General features: G+C 41.3%; 1 protein-coding gene across 7 annotated transcripts in view; it reads right to left on the bottom strand.

The window, feature by feature from the left end:
- NPAS3 (neuronal PAS domain protein 3) overlaps positions 1-19421 on the bottom strand; it is a 366208-nt gene that overhangs the window by 14685 nt on the left and 332102 nt on the right. For all 7 annotated transcript variants that reach the window (XM_063439892.1, XM_063439895.1, XM_063439893.1 and 4 more), the window contains 2 exons: positions 11534-11727; positions 9720-9826 (listed from right to left, as the gene is read on the bottom strand). In XM_063439892.1, coding sequence (XP_063295962.1) covers positions 9720-9826; positions 11534-11727 — 301 coding nt within the window. The remainder of the gene's footprint in view (positions 1-9719; positions 9827-11533; positions 11728-19421) is intronic.

Here is a 19421-nt window from a genome sequence, read left to right as displayed (position 1 = left end):
AGAAATATTGAATAATAAGGCAACCTTTTGTGTGTTTGTATATACATTAATCATTAAAACAAAATGCAGGATTTGTAAAACAAATGTGTTCTTCGTGAAGCATCACTGCAGTCTTACAAGTGTGTCTGCAGGAAGATGAAGGCCGAGGGTAGTTCTCCTATGTTACCATTAGGGGGCAGTATGTCACAAGCAACCCCCTGTCCCCTAACAGTGTCCTTGTCTCTGTCTGTCTGGAATAGAAAACCTCCTAACTGCTGTAATAAATTTGGCTAAATTAGTGGTTAAATGGTTATCTCAAGTAATATGTATTTGCATTAATCATCTTGCTGCAAAGCAGAGCCGAGGAAGGCTCCGAAGAAGGCACTAAATTCATATTGTCCATTTAATTGTGGCTAATAAGTGCTACACAATACAGAGTGTGATGAGGAGGGGTCTGGAAGGAGATAAAGGGGGAGATGGGGGAGAGGGAACAGTGCAGGGAGAGGAAAAAAAGTAAACAGAAAAAAAAGAGAGAAGCAAAGGGGAATCTAAGAAAGAGAGTATGAGTTATAAATGGCTTATTACCTATGATTTTTTTTTTGCTTAGTCCCCTCCCTTTATAATCTATATTCTCATTTTCATTGGCAGAATCCCATATGTTCCTTTCCAATCTGATTTCCCATAATAAATACCTCCTACAGTTTGGCTTTGCTATCACACTGCTTGGTTGGAAGGCAAGCTTCACAACAGGCCATTTACAAACTCATTGACTGACACTCCTATAAATGATATATATTGGTGATGGACCAACATTTACATCTCCTGCCAAAGCTACATCTTCTTTATCAAAATGATTATTAGTTATTATGGGGGTGATGATTGATGAAGATGTAAAAACTGCTGTTGACCACACTGCTGTTGACCACAATTCCTGAGAACCAGTTACACACTGTAGTACCTATACTAAAAAAACCATCCCTCGACCCATCCACCCCCTCTAACTACCGTCCCATATCCCTGCTCCCTTTTTCCTCAAAGCTTCTGGAAAGACTTGTCTTTACCCGTGTGTCTCATTTCCTCAATTCCAACTCTCTCCTTGACCCTCTTCAATCTGGCTTCCGCCCTCTCCACTCTACAGAGACTGCCCTTATCAAAGTTACTAACGACCTAATCGCAGCTAAATCCAAAGGCCACTACTCCATACTAATTCTTCTTGACCTCTCAGCGGCCTTTGACACCGTTGATCATGCTCTCCTTCTTCAAACTCTTCAATCGCTTGGTCTCTGTGACTCTGTCCTCTCATGGTTTTCCTCTTATCTCTCCCAACGCTCATTCAGTGTCTCCTTTTCTAATGATACCTCCTCCCCTTGCCCTGTCTCGGTTGGAGTTCCCCAAGGCTCCGTCCTTGGTCCCCTTCTATTTTCTCTTTATACTGCCTCTCTTGGCAAACTTATTACCTCTTTTGGATTTCACTACCACCTGTACGCTGATGACACCCAGCTATATCTCTCCTCCCCGGACCTCTCCCCTGCCGTCCTGCAACGTGTCACTGCTTGCCTTTCTTCCATCTCTGACTGGATGTCCTCCCGCTTTCTGAAACTCAATCTCTCAAAAACTGAGCTCCTTGTCTTTCCTCCTCCTAATACTGATCCTCCTCTTTCGCTCTCCCTCCAAGTTTGTGGTACCAACATCAGTCCATCCTTGCAAGCGCGCTGTCTTGGCGTCATACTTGACTCACCTTTGAGCCTCACATCCAGCATGTTGCCAAATCCTGTAGATTCCATCTTAAAAACATAGCCCGCATCCGCCCCTTTCTTGCACCAGATACTACCAAGGAGCTTGTCCATGCTCTAGTAATTTCCCGCATGGATTATTGTAACCCTCTCCTGATTGGTCTCCCCAATAGCCGTACTGCACCCTTACAGTCCGTAATGAATGCTGCTGCTAGATTGATTTTCCTCTCTAGTCGTTTCTCTCACACCTCACCCCTCTGCCAGTCCTTACATTGGCTTCCTGTATGCTATAGGAGTCAATTCAAGGTACTAACTCACACCTATAAAGCACTGAACAACTCTAGCCCCTCTTATATCTCCTCACAGATCCATAGGTATGTCCCTTCTCGGTCTCTCCGTTCTGCCCGTGACCACCTCCTGTCCGTTGTCCGCACTCGTACGGCCAACTCGCGCTTGCAGGACTTCTCGCGGGCGGCTCCCTTCCTATGGAATAGCCTGCCTACCGCCATCAGACTCTCCCCTAGTCTTGCATCTTTTAAGAAGTGCCTTAAAACCCATCTCTTTAGGAAAGCTTATGGCCTCCAAGACTAACCCTTACCTCACATACCTGTCTCTTGCCCTCTCCTAAAGGGCAGCCCACCTTATTTGATTGTAAATTCCTGCCCTAATGTGTTTTACACCCCACCTCCTATAGAATGTAAGCTCGTTTGAGCAGGGTCCTCTTCAACCTATTGTTCCTGTAAGTTTATTTGTAATTGTCCTATTTATAGTTAAATCCCCCTCTCATAATATTGTAAAGCGCTACGGAATCTGTTGGCGCTATATAAATGGCAATAATAATAATAATAATAATAACAAGGCTATAATACGTGTAGGGAACATGAGTCCACTATGCCATCTAAAGATCGTCCGTGACCGTTTGCTCAGACCTTCTGAGCAAGTGAGATATTGCAATGGGAGCAGGGGCTGAATTAAAGGGACACTCCAGTGGCCAAATAAAGCTTACTCTACTGTTTAGTAGATATTCCCCAAACGAAAACTTGTATGCATTAATTATGCATCTTCTCCTTAAGTATATATATCTCAAAACAGCTTGTAAAACCTGCAGTTTTCTTGTCTGCAGCCTTGACAAGACCTCCCCTTATAACCCCGCCCAGGCTTTCTCTGGCTGTTCAATCACAGACTTCCCAATGCAGCTCAATAAGAAGTCTTTGCTAGGCAGATGCTCTGGGCAATTGCTGCCTCTTGAGTTTAGTAAGGTCACTGAGCTAACCAAACCAGGAAGTAACAGGACCTGTTGTCTGCTTGAAAGTCAGGGGGTGTAACCAGGTTAATTTATAAAAGTGTTCTATTAAAATCTGCACTTTTTGAAAATTGAAAAAAAGAGGACACATTCTTCACACACACACAGCTTTTCAGCTAAAGCTAAAATGTTTTAGGGGTCTGGAGTGTCCCTTTAAACTTTAAAACCCCCTGTAATAGCACAGGTGCTTATGGCCTAGTTCAAACACTCTGACTCCCTAACCTATAAACCCATGGTTTATTTTCTTTGTCAATCTTTCCGATTCTGTTTCCTGCTTGCATGGGTAATATTTGACCAGCTAATAGCTTGTAATCTCGTGGTGGGTAAAGTTTACTTCATAATACTAGTACTGGAGCGGTGCTCAGAGAGAGTTTACATGTGTCTCTCTGTTAGCACCATGGACAGAGGATAAGGCACGCAAGGTTGCTATTAGTGCTGCTGATAGGTATACAATATCTCATTTGTGTGAAATAATTCTACATTTAGTCACATTGTTTCCCATAAACGTGTACTAGGCTTGGTCCAGTATTAAAACTGTTAAACGACTCACATTTCAAGTGAAAATAGACATTACAGTTTACAGTGCATAGCATGTCTGGTTTCCTCTTTTCAACAAATTAATCTACATTTTTAGGCTACACATACCTGGTGCCTTCAACTGGAATCAAGTCCTGAGCAACTTGCACCAAACTGAGTACCCCATACACCTGCTACAATGCCAAGACCACAGAAATTAAGTGATAAGTGTAAATGCGAGGGACACAAGTCTGGTAGCCTTTAAAGGAGTTCATCAGCTGCAAGACCTCATTATGTCATATGACTACAAATCTCTGCATGCTCACATTTAATTATTGAATAAAATGAGCAATGCCATTGGACGGCTGATAATCACAGGAGAATCACATGGTGGTTACCCCTGATCTGTAGAATAATTCTACTGTTAAATATCCAGCGCCGACCAAATCTGAGATCACCGCAAAGTTCAGCTCATGTATACAATTTACAATTTAATGAAAAGTATTTTTTTAATTTTATTTAAAAGGTCATCAAAAGTCTGGAAGCAAGACTGAATTGCATATACTTGCAGCCTCATTATTACTACGTATACAGCAGCACAGTAACTACCTGACATACCTCAATATAGCAGAGTGATTATTACAGAAAACCACAAGACTTGGATGGCTATATGACTAGCAGACCCCTTCTCACTCTGCCTCCCCCCGCCTTTCCCTCTCTCCAGTCACCAAACTGGCAGCTTCAACATGAAAAGGAATAAAATTGCTTTAATCTGCACCTCTCGCCCACGGCACCCTGACAGTCAGCTCCGTCCTCCGCGGCAGCTTTAAAAACAAATGCCAGATGACGCTTGAACGCTGAGGGACACTGCATAGAGAGGAGCAAGGGGGGGTGGGGGTGGAGGCAGAGAAACAAACTTAAACTGGAAAGTCAAGGAACACTCAGGGATTTGTAAAAACAAAGTTTTAGGTGTCCTTCACTGTGATGTGAAGGTCAGTCCTTGGATCTATTATTAAATGATCATTCGTAAATGATCGAAGCACAATAATAATTTCTGATCTGAATCCCAGAATTCTGAAGCCATGCTGTAAAAAGTGATATTTGCGAGTGAGAGTATATGTGTGTATGTATAATTAATTCTATCTATATCATGTTTTCCGTTATTTGGGCAGACATTGCTCAAGGGAGACTTGTCACCTTGGCTGTCTTGTCGGTACGTCACGATGTATCCGCTAAAATAATATTACAGAGATGGTAAGGTTAAACCTTACAATTGAGGTTATGATTGATTTCAGGATTTATGGTTCGCACTCAGATTTGGAGCCAGAGATGAGTTTTGGAGGAGAATGAAACAGCTGCTAGCACTGAATGCAGAACAAACAGCTTGTTAAAATCAGAGTTTGAAGAAATGTGATTGGAGGACATTACGTCAAGACCCCCAAAATAAACCGGGCTCTGCCCCTGTGTCAGCATTGTTTTTAGAGGGAAGGTATCTAATGCTCTCATTATTACAAATGGCAGATCTGCACAATAAAAAACAAAACAAAAAAAAACACAACATGTTATTAGAATTGCTCCATAATAAAAGCTGAGTAATGCTGCTGATGGGTTAGATTTGAAGTCTACCATATTCTAGTACTGGGAATTCATAGGTCTTTTCACAAAATTTCAAACCAACTTTTTTTTTTAATTTTGAAATAACTTTTTTTTTTCCCAAAAGAGAAAAATACATTGTGAAATATTTTGTTTATACCAATACAGAAATTGCAAATATTAGGCCGATAATTCTATAAGTCTTTTCTATTGTAATTGCAACTCTTAAATATTGTGAGCTTTTGACTTGAGCTGGCCTTGATACAACCATTTACTGTCCCCTGTGTAACCCTTTCCTTGCTGCACACAATACTTTTTAAAGTTATTGTGGAGGAGGGTAACGTCTCTCATTATAACTATTGCAAAATTGAGCCCCCATTACTTTCAGCCATGCTATCAGAACCTCACTAGGAGCAGTAACTGTGACAGTGCTGTGTGTCGGGACGATCATTTTCTGGAGAAATAGCAGACACGTTCCCTGCCAACTGAGAGAAGCCACAGCTCTCGTGGGCAAATCCCACAACAGACATACAGAGCAACATGGCAATTGGATGTGGGATATTAACCCCTGCGAGGTTTATTCACTAAATGTTTAGGGCAAAATACTTGAGGTAGAAAAATGATCAAACTTGAGAATATTTGTAACTTTGTTGTTTAGTGAATAAACTGCTTTGGAATATATCATTACTTAAAAGCTTACTCCAAACACCTTGACCACTTCAGTGATTTGAAGTGGTTATGGTGCCTGGACTCTGCAAGTACACTGTTTTGCTATAAAATACCCCACTGCTGCCAGATGTGTAACTACTTAAGTCAGCACCCTTGGGGCATCACTTGCCAGCTCGGAACAAGAGTTCCAGTGACTACTGCTAATTCCGTGCATAGTTACATAGGCTGGAAAAAGACTTGCGTCCATCAAGTTCAGCCTTTCTCACAATTTGCTACAAACCAGGAAAAATTCCTTTCTGACCAGAAAAAGGCAGTAAAATCTCTCTTTGGATCAATAATTTGTTACCCGACATATTAAATATTCTATTCCTGAATACTATGTCTTTTATATCCCTTCTCTGATTCAAGTCCTCCCTTCAAGCCAGCGGTTTCCTCACATTTGTCCCCTTCCAGTGAGTCAATAACTTCAGCAGAGGAGGATCAGGCCATCATGAGAACTTGGTGCTGGAAAGGAAGTATATTTTTAGCCTTTTATTTTTATTTAATGGGTGGTAACAGGAGGGGGTTGGACCAGCAAGCAAAGGTTACTCCAACCAGAAAAGGTTTTTGGGGGCAATTAACAAACACATTACTGGTTTTAAATCTTATTTTTTTTTTAATGATGAAGTTCCCCTTTGAGAACTCTAAAATAGCTGAAATGCAAGGCTGAATGGGCCACCCTTTTCCATTCTGTATCTCGGGTTGTTTTTAGCCTTGGGTTTGATAATGAAAGGGTAAAAATGTATCTGCAGGCTGTTGCATGTAGCAAAGGGGCCCCACTAGTTTCACAGTAAGCACCGGCTGTTAGCCAGTAATAAAGTACTATGGGTGAAGAAATACTGTTAAATAGTTAAGCTTGTCAGTGCCCTAGTTCTGCGCCTCCTATAATAGTTTGCACCTAGAAATGATGACAGGAAGTCCCACCGAATCCTTTATACGTACAAGAGACATTAGCAGCTGTAGACGCTCTTGAAACAGACAGAGTGACCTTTCTGTGAGCCAAATGACACCCTCCTGCTCCTGGCAGCTTCTGCTTTCTGTAATTTAGGGCTCAATTAGGACTTTAACATTGAATGAAACAGCCATAAAAATGGCTTTAACATCCATATTCCATTTATCAGATGATGCAGGAAATGTGCCCCAGAGGCAATGACTAAACCAAAGGGATTCACAACATGCGACTACTAGGAGAACTCTTGCATAAATGTGTATTTAGCTATGCATGAATATGTATACACATGTGGAAATATGCAATAGGCAGTTTAATGCAGTTTCATTCTCATTTTTCTTCCTTCTACCCTTCTCATTTTTGGACGCACTACAGTAGCTATATCAGTGATTGCTAACAGTGGCACACGTAATGTTCAGTGATCGCTACAGCGGCACACTGAACGTTCGGCGATCGCTAACAGCGGCACACGGAACGTTCGGCGATCACTAACAGCGGCACACGGAACGTTCGGCGATCGCTAACAGCGGCACACGGAACGTTCGGCGATCGCTAACAGCGGCACACGGAACGTTCGGCGATCGCTAACAGCGGCACACGGAACGTTCGGCGATCGCTAACAGCGGCACACGGAACATTCGGCGATCGCTAACAGCGGCACACGGAACATTCGGCGATCGCTAACAGCGGCACACGGAACATTCGGCGATCGCTAACAGCGGCACACGGAACGTTTCAAACTTTTATTTCCTATGTTGTTCAAAGGTACAGGTGACTAGGCAGCCATCATATAAATGTTGTTGATGAACAGTGGAGGGCGCTATACTTTGCCCAGCAATGTCCTACGGGGAGGATAGGTTTGTGAAATATTTTAGGAGATGACAGCTTCTTCTTTTCCTATTTCATTCCATGAAATATAGTGCTCACTGAAATATGAAAAATATCGCTGAACGAGAATCTAATTTGCCAGGTCTGAACATGTTAACAATCCGCACAAACGATAAGACACAATCTGCTATAATAGGAGGTGAATGGGATGGCAAATTGTGCTGGTGTCTAGTATTGCCATCCTGAGATCAAGGTCAGGATGGAGGAGTGGATGTGCTGGAACCATGCAGTATGATTAGTGCTACTGATAGATCACAATCTGTCACAAGATGTGCTAACACGTTTTCATACATACAGCATTACGTGCAATAATGTGAATTATAATACGAGGAGGAATCAATCAATGCATCTTTCTAACGCTACTCTATTGCCCAATAACTTTAAATGAGGAGGAAATTGTATTTGATGCAATACTGTGACTAGGATAAAATCAGACATGAGCACTGACTGCGTGTGTTAAAACTCAGATTTGAGCAACAGGGTTCATTAGTCGAGTTTTCTAAGACCATCATATCAATGAGGACAGCTCGGAACGTGATCTATAGCTGATCAGGTGACTGTTTACACAGAGCTGTGCATCCATTAGGATCTATATTGGAGAGTAAAAATGTATATGCTTTGCATCTATTGTGATAATATGCAGCCAAACAGCTGACAGTATACAGTGATGTCTCTCAATGTGATTGGCAGATGAGCATTTTTCCAGTATACAGGGTTGTGTGCTCACTGCAATATGCAGTCAAGCATGAGACCGTATACTGGGGCTGTGCATCAACAGGGTTAGTGGTTGGGATGAGTCTCAGAGGCAGGAGATTGATGGATGCTTGACAGATTGGGCCATTTTGGGTGAGGCAAGTGGTTTAAATTCAATTGTTGACAAAATGTAGTTGTTTTAGAAGCCAAGCTTAGGAGTTAGTTTTTATATATAAGAGTTGTATGTGTGTATATATATCTCTCTATCAACCGGTGAGCCAGCAGTGATACTTCTCAAATATGTGTCTCCCTGGTATTTATTAAATTTTCTACTATATGTACTGCTCTAAGAGAATCATGAAACACAGCTTAATCTAATCAAAGGCAACAGCCTAGACGATTACACTAACAATGGCCGGGTAATTCACTAACCCATAAGTTGTGGGTTAGAAGAAAAAAAAAATCAGCAAATTTTAGGAAAAATACCCGAGCTGGAAAATTAACAGAATTAAAATATATTTCCAATTCATTACTCCTGGTCTAAAAACTGAATTTTCTTTTATCCATTTTTAATATACCTTGGTTTAGTGAGCAACCCTGTATGTAATAATATAATGTGTCAATTGGGCTAAAGGACAGACTTGGTGCCCAGTATAATGTATGTCCGTGTCGTTTTATTACAGTCTGTGGAATCAGTCTGATCAGGAAGTCCTCGTAGCAGAATACATACTGTAATGTCTTGGACTCAATGACAGTATCTACATGCCGTATGTTTAGATATATGTAGTAGATTCTGTCTTTATTAATTGCAATGTGTGGGTTTCCTCCTCTTTGCTCGTACTTTTGGCCAGCAGAGCACCATGGCTCCCTACAGTCTGACATGAGATGTAGGCCCTGGTTTTTTACAATGCTAAATGTCACAATCTGTCTGAGGTTGCTGGGTGTTAAACTCCTGGGTTGCAGCTGCCATTTGCTTTAACTCACTCTCTCGCTCTCCCCGGCTCTTTGCTCGGAATATCCATAATGAGAGAAGGTAATAGAAAGATAATGGCTGCAGCCAGACTGAATCTGTGGCTATTTCTGTGATGGGATGGCAGAGGACAGGCTATCTCTGGCACTCCAACTAATTACATCTCGGGGTTCTGGAGACATCTGTATAATTTTTCTCCTTTGTTTCATGGTTAGGCTTCCAGAACCCCACGATGGAGTTAATTCTCCTTAATGCATACCTCACTGTTCTAGAATCTCTCCAATAACAACAAAACTGAATGGGATTTGCCTAGCCCCTGGTCATTGTGAGCTGCTGTAATCGGTAAGAGAAGGAAGCCAGGATAGCTATGCATTGCACAATACTCACAATCTAGGTGGCTGTGTCTGATGCCTTCCACATCCTCAGCATGAATGAAGTGATAGCATCTTTTACCCATCAAATCCACAGCATTGAGGTCCATGTAATCACTGATCCTATGAAGAATGGGAGAGGAGAGGGTTAACAATCCAGCTTGCTAGCACATAATAATGCTCTTTATTATAAATAGAGGAAGGATGGAGAAGCTAAGCGGTTAATAGGCTGTGGCGCTTGTTTTGCAATGGTGAAGAGCCCACTTTATGAAGGCAAGCAAAGAATGGCATAAATCAAGTAGAAAGTGACTCGCTGGGCCTAAAATGGTCTACAGGAGCAAAATAATCAACCCTGCCACATCAACAATTGTGGATGACAGATGAGGAGAGGATATTGTTTTGCTTTATACCGCAACAAGATAAGCTACAAGAGTTTATCATTTAAAAGGAGAAGAATCACAATGTATGCAGTCTTGTGTGATGTCCTCCATCACTGAATTTAGCAGATCAGTACTGAGGATGTGCACAATGCAACCTCTTACCCTGAGCCAGAGAGGTGCCCAGTGCATTGTGCAGCAATCCGTTTTTACGCACGTAAATGGGTTCCTAAAGTTTCATGTTCACTGCCAGAGTATTAGCAATGCAAGCTACTATTCGTAAAGAAAGGTTACTTAAACATAGGGAACATTCTGTAATGAAGCTTGAACAATAAATCCTCTTTGTCCACGCTGATATGGCTGTACCGCACTGTAACTAAAGAGACATGAACTGTGGTGTGAAACGCAGTTATAACTATCCAGTTCTTCGTACCACTCACAGGGGTTAAATCTCCCCCTTTTGTCCTTTCGAAAGACTTAGCAAAAGTGAATGTAACTGGAAGTAATTAACGAGCAATTATTTTTGTCGGATCGCGAAGGCGGAAAACAACGAGGCCACTAATTACCCAGAGCGCGGGCGACACAACGCTTTCTGCGCGTCTGTATCGGAATTATTATAATCAGCGGATATTACTCGGTGAATGATATAAATGACAAAGCGTGTAATAACCTGTAATAGCACTAATAATGGTAATAATAAGTCTGCTGATAATAGCAATGATCATCATTATATCACATGAATAATGAGCTAGCTAATGAAGCAATACAGCACAATAAGTATTGAAGTACAGTGCTGAATACATTGTCAGCCCAGTACCGTTGATATACACCCACAGAGTCTGTGCAGTATAATGACGATTACGAGAATGTATAAGAACTCTCGACTGCAGAATGCTATCCTGGACGCTTCACTCAATGCTGGGTTTATATTGGAGAGAGCTAGATTGTGGTGCTAGCAAGCTAACTTGGCTGTGACCTTCGCTCTGGTAGTTATCTGTAAAGTTTTGGATAGTGCGTGATTCTTTTTGTTTGAAATGTTTGATTTGGACATTCTGTGACTACGTCCCGTGCTTGTGAAGCCCAGCAGTGCACTTCAAATATCTCACAGATATACAGGAATGTCAGTCTCTCTTTGCTTGTTATGGAAACCTCAATCATCAATACACTGACTTTATTGAATAGGACCATGACTGGAAACATGCTGTTTCAGGGGAAGGAATAGTCACTTTTTGCGCTGATCATGAATTTTAACGTCACAGGCTCATTTCCTGAAAGATTGACATTTTGTGAACACATTTAAATGTATCTCTAAAAGGATGGCATCTACAAATATACCAACCGTAGAGTCTAAGGAATCATGATTAGGAGAACTGGGTTTTTAATAATACAGGATATAAAGATGTGGCAAAATAGTTAAATGTGTATACAGACATTCTGTTCCATGCAAGCGTACCTATTTTCACAGTATATAATATTGAGGTCCATATTGACTCGCGTTACAAACATGTGGCAGTCGATTCGTACTTCATTGATTGTTGGGGGAGGGAGGGCATGAGCCACAACTACCAGGCCCATCACTTGCCCCGCAGAAGAGCGTCCGTGAGACAGAGACACCCGGAGACGCAGCCGACCAGTGACGTGGATCACCTTGAGATAAGGATACAAAGAAACCAATCAATCAACTATGTAAGAAGATAAATGGTTAATACAGCCAGGACTTCTTGGGGGAAGACATGATAAAGTTGGATGAATTCATTTAGTGAGATTTACTACTCCAGTTCTTATGTCATTTGGAGGAGCTTTTATATTAACGAGTGTCATGTTTATCGATATAATACGTCCTTTCTATATTGTCCTATAGAACGTATGTGCAGCGTGACAGGCGTTACATTGAATATCATGTAAACCAGAATGCTTCTTCACTGGAGAGAAATGTCTACAACTTATCACAACTTAATCAATCTCCCCCATATATTCTATTGATTCATATCTCATTGGATTGAAAGCTTTACTGCTTACACATTCATTCATTTCCTTTTTCAAAGCACAAGGAATACACATAAATCAAAGGACAGACAAAAAAATAGAGAGATGCAATAAGGAGCGAGCGAGAGAGAGAGGGAAAAAAACAAAACAAATAGCAGAGACAAAGAGACAAGGATCCAGAACACGTGAAAATTGATATAACCAAAAACAATGAAAGGAATTAAAATCTGAAAAGGAGATAAATAAATTGATAACAAGGAGGAGATGTAAAGAACAGGGAAGAAATCCAAAAGAGGAGAAACTAAAGGACGTTAGTAGATGGAGCCCAAATAATCAAGGAAGGAGTAGAAGAGAAAGGGAGCGGTCTCCTCTCTGACACATGCCGAGAGTTTTGCTGCCGGATCGCTCGTGGCAAGAAACACATCAGAGACTCCTGTTGTACTTTTATATATCTCAGCGGCTAAATCCAACGTGACACTGAAAGGGGGGGTGCGGAGGTACACACACAACATCAGGAGCAAGCTCCCCCTTCCTATGACCTTAACTATAAAACAGAGGCTGCCAAGGTTAACCCGTTGGCAGCCACAGGGGTTTTTCATGGGAAATGATTAACCCTTCGAGATCCAGAGAGTGGGTCACAGCCTTTAGGTTTAACCACTTAAGGACCAAACTTCTGGAATAAAAGGGAATCATGACATGTCAGACATGTCATGTGTCCTTAAGGGGTTAAGGGTTAAAGCAGTGTAGGTGTATGAACAGATTTAATGTGAATGCAGGACTCTGTGCTATCCCTGGTTCTCTAATAGTATCTCATATACCGTATATATATATATACACATACACACACACACACAATAATAAATATAAAGAGAATGTAACGTCTTAATCGCACACTGGGAGCCTCGTATGTAACACAGATCATTTGGGCAATGTTTTATACGTACTGACACTCTGAGGGATTTATTTTTAAATCAGAATCAAATGTGCATTTGATTAACAAATTTCCAGAATAACTACATTTCAACTGAAAAGCAGTAAGGATGCAGATTTGAAGGTTAGCCCAGAAAATGCTAATTTGATTAATTCAACAATTTATTAAAAAAACAAACAACTTGTATAAGGGTTCCCAAATTACCAGAAGGTGTCTGTAGCCAGCTTCCTCCTCTCATGTACAGAAGGTGAAGGGTTCAAACAAAGCTTGAAGTCTATGCAACCCTAGCAATATGTGGAGAGTGCTGCTGTCTTAGCACAGTCTCTCACACCCAAGCAATGTGTGCTGCAATCAGGAGGGTGATCAGTGGTCTGATGCAGAGTCTGTCAGTGCCTTCCCCCTCCCTTTATGTGTCACCCCAACCCCAGAGCTTGGGGTCCATATTAGCCTGCCCACATTGGTTGGACTGAAGCAAACATTTGCTTACAAAGCACTCAGGTTGTACTAGATAAACAAACTAATTTGACACAAAGCAGAGGAAAAGCACCAAAACCACTACGATGATATGCAGTGGTTATGGTGGCATGAGTGTCCCTTTAAATGTGGGTCTTTTAAAAGTTGAAAAAATCTCTGGTTTTCAGACAGAACTGATGATTAATTTACCATAAGTGCAGAGGTGTAGGTACTGTAGAAAGAAAGCCAATAGGGCGCCCCGGGTGAAACAATGGTTCTTCAGATTTATTTATTTTTACACCTCTGTAGTTTGGTGTCTGTGAATTTAACAGAGCTAGTGGGCTTCATTATTCTTACATACTCCTCCCCTAATAATATCTGACAATCTTTTTGTTTGTAAAAGAATAGAGACATGTGATTGGACGGAACACTGTAGACAAATGCAGAGACTCCCAGCTATAACAAAAAGGGTGAACTATAAACCCCCTTAACACGAGAGTGAGTTCTTAAAAAATTTAAATAAACATGGAAAAAACTATGAGATGGTATATTATAACAAAGTTTATATTAAGATAGTAATACACTTGCGACCGAAGGTGAATAAAGTAGTAGGGGTCTAATTAAAAGAGGGGTGGGATAGATAGGAGAGTGAGTTCTTAAAAAATTTAAATAAACATGGAAAAAACTATGAGATGGTATATTATAACAAAGTTTATATTAAGATAGTAATACACTTTCCTTGTGTTCCATTAAAGGGTCACTCAAAGCACCACAACCACGTAATTTTACTGAAATAGTTATTGTACATAGAACTTGTCCACTCTTTAAAAAAAAAAAAAAAAGTTTTGTACTGAAGCTAAATATTTTTGTTTTTTTTATTTGTGTAGGGCTGCCTTCTGTGCTGTCAATCAGCTAGTTGAACTAGGCTCTTCCTGGCTGGTAATATCAGTTTGGTGCAACATTTGCATCTGCTGCAGGACACATGGAATGTTAACCCCAACTGTCTTAGACAGGCTGTCAATAGCTGGGTTAGTTACAAACATAGTATCAAAGCTCCTGCTACCCGACTCTTAAAGCGGCACTGTCATGCCGAACTTACCTTTCTTTAATCGATTCCTCTTATCTCCCTCTGTCAGGATCTGTCCTTCATTTCTTCCTGTCTGCTCTATTTTTCTTTAAAATCATAAGACAAAGTAGGGACTATTTTGTCTTATGGAGGTTTCCTACGCCTGACCATCTATGACCAGCGGAGGAGCAAAGTGTGCTGTTTTTGGTGGTCAGAGCAATTTCCCCACAAGTCTCACCTTTCCTCTGTGATGCTTCCTGTCAGTATTCCCGAATGTCCTGTCACTTAGACAGAACGCCGGCGAAACTACGGAATTTCATCCTAACAGAATGAGAACAGTTTGTTCATTCATGTTAGGATACAATTCGGGACTTTGTTAGGATCAGAATTTCATTCTAATGAATGAAACTCAGATCATATTCTTGCAGCCGCTTAGTAGATAACTTCCCACGGTATCAGAGAGCTATCTACCAAAAGGCTGAAAGACCTAAATTGGTCAGGGAGCGCCCCAAGTGGAGGCAGACTTAGAGCTGCAATGTAAACATTGCAGTTTAACATTGCAGCACCAAGAGCTAAAGGGACAGTGCACCCACACCACTTCAATGAGTTGAAGTGGTCTGGGATGCTATAGTGACCCTTTAAATAACAGCCACAAACCAGTATTGCTTCTCCTCCAAACTTTACAGTTAGTTCTATGCAGTCAGGGAAGTGGTGTTCTCCTGGCCAAGCCTATTAATGTCATTAGGACTGCCAGCAAACGATGCTTGATTGATTATCCTAGGTAATGCTTTTCTATTGCTCCAAAATCTAACAAAGCGCTGTTTATATCAATTCAGCTTATGCACTATTTGGACAGGAATGTGGCAAACTAATTTGTCTAAAAGATTACCTCCTATGACACTGTCACGTGAGATTGTGAGCTCTGTAGTACGATTGAATGGGTGTGCTTGAACTACCCATACCCACTAATAACTAGGGCTGTCCTCATACTTTTGGCTAGGCCTGGACTGGCCAGCAGGCAAACGCCCGATGGGCCGCAATGGCTGCGGGGCCGAGGCCGGCAGGATAGCTAAAGGGATTTCTCCTGCCAGCCCATGCAGGGCAGCACCGGCCCTCAGAGGGACCACAGTCTCTTCATGGGCCAGAGGAGAGTTTCCCAGGTTGGAGTGGAAGAATTCATCGAGACACGAAGCTGGGCAGCCTGTGTCTTGCGAGCGCTGATATTAACAGAGTGTTGCATGGTAACCTGCGGCAACGCTCTGTAATACCGGCGCTGGCGAGAGTCAGAGACCTGGTCTGCACCCTGCGGTGGTACAGACCAAATAACCGGACCACAGTACCACCAGGAATCATCTCACTGTGTGTCAGCTTGCCACCGCTCTTACTGAACCACCAGGGATCAATGTGCTCCCTACCCCTGCATGGTAATAAGGGGGAGGGGAGTAAATGTGATCTATTTATATATTAATGTATAGTTTATTGTTAAATTAATTAAATAAGCCACTATCCTATCACCTACACACACTACACCCCCTGCACTCTCACACACACTCCACACTCTATACCCCCTTATATACACACTCTATATACACACTCTATACCCCCCAAACATACACTGCACCCCTTGCACACACCACAACCCCTATGCACACATTCTGTACACACAGTACTTTATTTTCCTATACATACACATTCTATAGCCCTATACACAAACTACACCCCCTATACATACATTAATTGGCACAACTATACACACATCTGCACTACAACCCCTATATGCATACACACACTAAAGCTCCAAGATACACAATGCAGCCCCCTGCATCCCCTAGCTACACACAATACAGTCCTCACATGCGCATACACAACACCCCCAATCCTACACACTCTACAGGCCCTATAAACACACACACTTTACAGCCCAGGAACACACATAGTATGCCACAAACTACAACACACATAGTCTCCTATACACACATGCAATCTCCAAACACATACAAAACCACAGGGAGCATCCACGCATACACACAACACACTTTAACAGTCTTGTTCCACAGTTGTTCTCTGGTATCCCACTATGGAGGACACCAGAGACAAATCACTAGCAAACGCAGCACATGTTTACGTTGAACAAAATTAAAATCCAGGACATTTACTTCATCCCAGAGCACTAGATGCTCTGGAGGGGCATCACACTAACATAAACACTGCTCCTTTTTGGCTCTGCCCCTCATAGTGGGCTGCTCTGCCTTTATTTACCCGGGCCGAAATTCTGTCCCAGTCCAGCCCTGCTTTTGGCAATATGTGGAATGTGATGTTTGTGGAACATGGACATATCACGGTCATTCTACGGTTGCCTCCCTCACATCCTACGGTTGCCTCCCTCACAATTTGTAGCTATGCCATACGAAATACCTGTTTAAATCTCACTGAAACAGTATCAATCATTAACTTCTATTTCTACAAATGAAGTTAATGAAAATAGGACAAGATTATCAGCTATTGGTAAAAACATTTCCACCCACAGTATATTCTGCTGGCTGAGCATGAAACCAAGCAGTGCCAACCTTCCTTTTACAAACACAGAATCGTGCCCTGCCCTGCCAACTGCTCCGTACACACAAGGGGGCACTGCCAGTCTTTCGTTTTTTGATATTCAGTAGGGGCATGTTCAGTCTCACTCCAAAAACAGCATGAAAACAAATTTCACCCTGATCTGGGAGGGATTTTTGTGACAAAGTATGTTTTAACTGTTTTAATGATCAATGCAACAAAATTATATTGTGCTGGCAGAAATGATTCATCTTAGCATTAGGTACAGTTTTAATTCAGAGTTTAGTGAATCGATGTGCAATGTTAATGTTCTGGTATATAGGCATTCATATTAAAGGGCATCTCTCCAATCAGAGAATAGTATCCTTTATATTGGCGTCCTGCTTATTACATACGTATATTGAGCAACAGTCTCTGATCATTTTGATTCTAATGTTTGGTATAATATGTACCATTTACAGTATTTATTTTTATCTTTGAACGTATATCCTGACGACGTTGGCCTAAATGTCCTACTTATAATTAGTTGTTGCCACAATTTCTGTGGTTCATCTTGATATGACTTCACTAGTATCTGAATGATGTGCTGCTTTGTGGCTTTGCTTGGTAATAGCTACTATTTGTGTCATTGGTTTCTACCTCTCCTGTAATTAATCATTACTGATTCAAACAATCCATTTACAGTGCGAGATGCGGTCGTGAGCCTGACATTTGCAATATGTAGTCATTGTTGCAGTGTTTTAATATCAAATTCTCCTTATAGGCGCTGCCTTTTCTTACAGCCAGATATGGTTTGTGTTACCTGTAGCTACAGGTAACTAGCTCACAAGGCAGATGAAACAGTGAGAATTCTGTCATTAGCAAACTCATACTTCCAGAGAACAGCTGGATTTTCAGTCTGATTGCTCCTCGGTGTTTGATAGCAGGGTAGGACTGCTTTCATTCAGCAGTGTCGGGAATTTCAGGGCTTGTTCCAGCCTGGTCTCTGGAAGTCATGTTCTGATTTACAAATGTCATCTTTTGAGTATTTTCTCTATATTAGAGAAGGACATTAAAGGGACACCACAACAACTACAGCTTAATGTATTTGTTATGGTGGGTATAATCATTGCTTTAAGGCTTTTTTTAATGCAACCAGTACCCCTAGGGACACCTCCAAGTGGCCGATTTTAGCCAATCCAATTTTTCCCTATGGTAAAGCATTGGATTTGCAAAAATATAGGCAATTCTGATGATGTCATCAAGGAGGCAGATCAGGGACGGGGCCAGCACAGGCGGACCCATGTGGCGCTAGAAATAAGGTGAGTTTTAATTCTTTTGAAGGGGGCTGAGGGGGGGGGGGGGGGGGGCAAGCCACCTAAATGGTGGGTTTAACACTATAGGGTCAGGAATACATGTTTGTGTTCTTGACCCTATAGTGATCCTTTAACTTCTGTTTTTTCCAAAATATGTTTATAATTTCTAGATTGTGCCTTTACATTTTAAGGAGGTTGCCCTTTAATCTGACCTATTATTCTCCATTGGGGGTTGCTGACCAGCAGCCTCTGGGGTACAATAACTTGTCTGTGCAGATATTATAACAATATCCTATCGATGGCTTGATGGCTTCGGATAAGGCTTGTTAGGTTTGTGCAGCTCAATAATGGTTTTAAACCGATTAGCTGTTCCTCCCACTATACATACTGCTTGAGTATTACCCTTAAGTAAATGCTGTAATAATAATCAGGAAAAGAAAATTATGGTAAGTATGATACCATTTTATTTCTTTTTCATGGAGGCGGTGTTGGTCTCCACCAACGGATGTGTGGGCTGCATAAACAAAGTGAATTAACCCATAAATAGAAGAGAATTAAGCAGGGGCATAATGTATACACCAAAATGACATTAGGCTAAAGTTATTTTGGTGCTTAGAGTATGCTTTTAATCAAGGGTTCTCATTTGTATGGTTTGCTGGAAATAAATAAATAAAAATGTTGCTTTAGTAAACCACTGTAACCAATCTTCCAACAAATTTAAGGAGACTCTATGGACAACAAAAAACACAACTTAGCCCCTTAAGGATGGAGACAATTGTCCAAGTTCTGAACCAAAACAAAACCTCGAATTTGAGCTATATTTCTGTTCAACCATAATTTACCTCTTTCATATTAAGTGCACCCACATTGTTTGTTTCATATATAATTGTGTTCAGGAGAAACATGGCTTTAATTTGATCAAATATTTATATATGGAACGCAATTTAATATGAACGATATATAAAGAAAATTAAGAAGTTATGTTACTTTCCAAGCTCTGATGGTCTAAAAATAAAAAGATATACAAAACACAGTGCAAATTCACATAACAAGATTA

Source organism: Pelobates fuscus, chromosome 13 (genome assembly GCF_036172605.1).
Source record: "Pelobates fuscus isolate aPelFus1 chromosome 13, aPelFus1.pri, whole genome shotgun sequence".
Classification (NCBI taxonomy): domain Eukaryota; kingdom Metazoa; phylum Chordata; class Amphibia; order Anura; family Pelobatidae; genus Pelobates; species Pelobates fuscus.
Note: the sequence above shows the minus strand (reverse complement) of the source record. Positions and strands in the feature narration are given on the sequence as shown.